This window comes from Xiphias gladius, chromosome 2 (assembly GCF_016859285.1).
Source record: "Xiphias gladius isolate SHS-SW01 ecotype Sanya breed wild chromosome 2, ASM1685928v1, whole genome shotgun sequence".
NCBI lineage: Eukaryota > Metazoa > Chordata > Actinopteri > Istiophoriformes > Xiphiidae > Xiphias > Xiphias gladius.
Window position 1 is genome coordinate 7,463,695 of NC_053401.1, and position 4,419 is coordinate 7,468,113.

Sequence of the window (4,419 nt, forward strand, 5' to 3'; positions counted from 1 at the left end):
TTTCCCCCGTTTCTCAGAAATCATTGTGCTTTCAGGAAAAAGCTTACACACAGATCATTTCACCCAAACAAAAGAGCCCTTTTGGTTGTCAGCTTTGGGAATGTAACAACTAGCAGAGCTTGTTTACAAATGAATGTTTATAAAGAGCCTATTCAGTCCATATCAAATTTGCAACTACTAAACGTAGGTCACATGTAAAGTGTACAGGGTGATAGCAAAAATGAGCTCGCAGGGAAATCAATATGAACATAGTCGGTGGAGAGGTCTTTTTAATAGCACCCCAAAAAGCCCAAACACCCATAGGTACGTTCTCGAAAAAAAGAAGTGTAGTTTTCACACACAGGACCATAAATACCTTAGTTTTCCTCACTTTAGACTATAATATGAACAACCAGTGGAGCTTGTTTGTACGTCTGAATAAGTTGCATGGAAATTCACGGTATTCACATCAAACCACATAAAAAAAAATATCTATGTGGCTCACTTGGGGAACTGCGAGCAATTTTCCAAAGAATGCAATTTTAGCAAGATTTCAGACTGACTTCCCAACTTAGAGGGGGTCGTTCATTTCAAATCATCTTGCACGCACGCTTAAATGTACTCGAGAGAACCCAACACATCAACATCTGTATTCTTCTGTCAAAGTGTGTGCAGGGCTGTCTTGAAAAGTCTACCTGTTGCTGGAACTGCAGAGACAACCCCTGATCCCATTTGATAATTTTTTTTTTTTTTTTTTTTTACCAAATTGGCATCACCCTTTTCACATTGCAGTCTTAATTTCATTTTCTGTCAAATTAAAAAAAATAATTTTCTGGAGCTGACCACTCAAATGTGCCACCAGAAGTAGATTAAAGATATAAAATAAGAGACGTGTGTTTATGATGACCTATTTTATGCAAGTTCTAATGAATGCAATGAATGGAAACCAAATGTTGCCAAATCATTTTAAATAGCCCTGCTTTGGAAAATGCTAATGACAAAACCACCATTAAGGTCCGTAATGGTTTGAAGTTCGGCAGTCACATAATTTTGGGTGTAGGTAACTTGGTTAGGCTGTTCCTGTTTCATGTAGTCCATTGTTCTCCAATCTTGTGGGAGGAGATTTAATGTCATAAAAGCAGTTAAAAGAGTGGGACTTGGGTGGGCTACACACAATAAACTGAATATCACACACAATAAATACATCTTATTGTGTGTGATTTGTGACATGAAAATACTTTTTTTTAAAGTTCTTTTCCTTTTAAGGTTCAGTAACTCAGTAGAAGTGCACAACCTGGAACCCCCTTAAGCATCTAAAAGCCTGTGCATCCAGCTTCCCCATATCAATTAAATTGTGTTCCAGCTGCACTCGTACGAGCCCGCTGAGACTCAGACTTTTATTGCCCCAGCAGAAAGCGTCACGAGGCACTGAGTGAATCTTGTTGTGGGTTAGCGCTACTGAGTGCAAACCCGGCGGCAGCTGTCTGGGCACTTGGTGCAAGTTGTTGTGGCGCAGGTCTAACTGGTGCAAGACGGGCAATGTCCTGAACACACCTATTGCGACTCTGAAGACCTTATTCCTAGCCAAGCCAAGGTGTTCCAAATTTTTCAATGTGCTGAAAGCTGCTTTTTTTATGGAAGTTATGAGGTTTCCCTCGAGATTTAGAGTTTTTAGGGAGCGTGGAAGGTGTCGTGGCACTTGCTTCAGTCTGTTCCCCTCCAAGTTGAGGCTTTCCAAGTGAGTTGAATTGAGGAGAGACTCTCTGAGGAGACCTTTGTGTGTCAGTCTGTTTGCACTCAGGTCTAACACCACCAGCTCTGATATCCCATTGAAGGCTCCTCCACGAAACTCCTCAATGAGATTCCCTTTGAGATACAGTTCCTTGATGGACAGCGGTAAACCCAGAGGCACCGATGTTAACTGGTTGTAATCCAGGTTTAGAGTTCGCAGATTACACAAAGGGGAGAGCACTGCATTAGGAAGAGATTCAGAGCCATTCCCTAAACTGTTGTTGCTGAGGCTAAGAATCAAGAGGCCGGGGCACCGGGCCCAGGCTGCCTCAGACATCACACCCAACTGGTTATGGTCCAGACGAAGCTCCTCGAGAGAAACTGGAAAGTCAGTTGGCACACTTTCCAGGAGGTTTCTATCCAGGTAGAGGCGTTTCAGAGCTGGGACCCCCTCAAAGGCTCCTTCTATGGCACCATCTGTGAGCCGATTGTTGCTCAACACAAGGAACTCCATAGACACGTATTCATTGAGCAGGTCCAGCTGGATGCTGTTGATGTGGTTGTTCATGAGGAGGATGTAGCGGGCGCTATAGGGAATGCCGTAAGGAACTTTATCCACTCCTTTGTCTGAGCACTGAACTACTCTGGAACACAATACACATAATGAGACTCAGAATAGACTTAGTGATTTCGAAACTATTGAGCCCAATGCTCCCAATCACACTGAATGTCATAACACACAAAGAAAACATCAGAGCTGAAACTATTATCATCATCATTAATTTAATGATTTGACATTTTGGGAAATATGCTTATTCGCTCTCATGCTGAGAGTAAGATGAGACTTTTGATGAACTCTAAAGTTCACCAATTGACATGTTAATCCTACAACAACGTGAGGTCCAAGTATTCTCTGAGTGGCCTGGCAAGCTTAGGGTGATGACAACACTCCTCAAATTTACTGTTCCGAGCCAAGAAATAGTCCAAAGATATATATATCCTCTCGTAAAATGTTGAATTTTTGGTTTTACACTTTGATTTTTGTATGGAATAAACAAATGAGATAAAACGTGGTGTTTGGTATTCTTCAGAAGTACTGGTGAGCAGATTTTGTAACCTTTGGACAGAGCCAGGCAAGCTATTTCCACCTGTTTTCAGTCTTTTTGGTTAAGCTTCTAATAATTGTATTTCCCAAAATGTTTAATCTTTTCATAGTTAAATAGCTCTTTTCATAAAATGTCAGAATATTGTGAAAAATGCTTTATAAAGTTCCCAGAACTTAAGGTAACATCTTAAAGATGCTAGTTTTGTATTGTCCGAAATCCCAAAATATTGCATTTTAAAGTAAATAATCATGATAGAGAACATTAAACCGGTGAACGTTCACAACCAATGTAACTTAGTATAGAATTTTATTAGAAAATGTCATGTTTACAACTATTAGGCTGATCAAGTTTTATTAAGTTTTTAATGACATCATTCAGTATCCTTTTTGTCTTACCTTCCATAGCAGGCACACTCAGGTGGACAGTAGTTATCCATGAAGTAAGGAAAGTGCGCTGGTGGGGTGACCCTCTCTCTCTCCGATGGCTTTTGGGTTTTATTGTCCTTTTTTCTTCTCCTTTCTTTGGACTTTCTAATTTTCTTATTTTTACCCCCTCCGTTCATTTTCGTTGGCCCCGTTGAAGGTGTTTTGGCAGTTGTCAGCTGTGGTTTGGCTGAAGGTTTGGTCTGTTGTGGTTGGGGAAGAGATGCTTTATTTTGCTTCACTGCAAGTTTGGTGTCATTTTCCACCGATTTAACTGTTTTGGATTTGCCTGTGGGCTGTGTCATGTTTAGCTTATGTGTAAGCTCGACCAGTTTAGCCGTTGATATATTTTCAGTTGATTCTGGTGTAGGACTCTGTTCTTTAGTGTTTAAATCTTTGGTTATAGACTTTGCTTCTTTGGGTCTTGGTGTTATGGCCGGCACCTTAGGGGCAAATTCACTCTCTCGTTGAACAACAGTGTTTATTTCTTTTGCTTTTTGTGTGCTTTGTAGCTCCTTCCGTGCAGGTTTCAACAATACGTCTTTGCCCATTTCATCCTGTAAATTTGGGCTAGCCTTCACTTCCAGTTTATTCCGCTTGAGATGATATCCAGGACTCTCTAACACCTCAATGAGGAGATCTTCAAGCAGCGGGTCAGACCTCACCTTTTCAAGAACCGCTGTTGAGACTCTAGGGCTGGGAATAGTGACAGCAGGAAGAAAGAACTGAGGACTGACTTTGGCGTAAGGGGTGGGAGGGAGAGATAAGAGTGGAGGAACTTGTGTGAGTGTAGCCTGATATGGTGGAGGGGCAGTATTATGATGATCGGTAGGAGAACTAGGAAGATTTTGAGACTGAGTGATAATTTGAATTGTTGCAGGAATCCTTGATTCCTTCCCCCCTTGAGCAGAGGATGTGCTTAAAGGACGAACTAATATGTGATCCTCCTTTTCTCTCTGTACTAACTCCTTATGCTTTGCCTTTTTTATGTTCCTCCTCTTTTCCGTTCTATCCTCTCTCTCCTTGTTTCCTCCTTTCTCTGCTATTATTTTCTGTTTTACAGTCAATATCTTTTCAACCTTAGCAGTGTCTCCTCTCGTCTCCCCATGAAGGCCAATCCCTGCAACCAGCTTGCTTTCACTCTCCTCTTCCACTATTTCTTGTCTCAGCTTCTCCATTTG

At 41.3% G+C, this 4,419-nt stretch overlaps 1 protein-coding gene across 1 annotated transcript; it reads right to left on the reverse strand.

Moving 5' to 3' along the window:
* Positions 1 to 1,255: 1,255 nt before the first annotated feature.
* Positions 1,256 to 3,252, reverse strand: LOC120803830 (decorin). The gene is made up of 2 exons (XM_040152792.1): positions 3,212 to 3,252; positions 1,256 to 2,354 (listed from the first exon to the last, which is right to left on the reverse strand). Exons 1-2 carry the CDS (start codon positions 3,250 to 3,252, stop codon positions 1,256 to 1,258), a joined length of 1,140 nt encoding a protein of 379 aa, XP_040008726.1.
* Positions 3,253 to 4,419: the final 1,167 nt, after the last annotated feature.

Coding starts and splice junctions, on each gene's coding strand:
- LOC120803830 (XM_040152792.1), bottom strand. CDS start 3,252: ATGGATAACTACTGTCCACCTGAGTGTGCCTGCTATGGAAG. Junction 2,355..3,211: donor GAGTGTGCCTGCTATGGAAG/GTAAGACAAAAA, acceptor ATTGTGTTCCAG/AGTAGTTCAGTGCTCAGACA.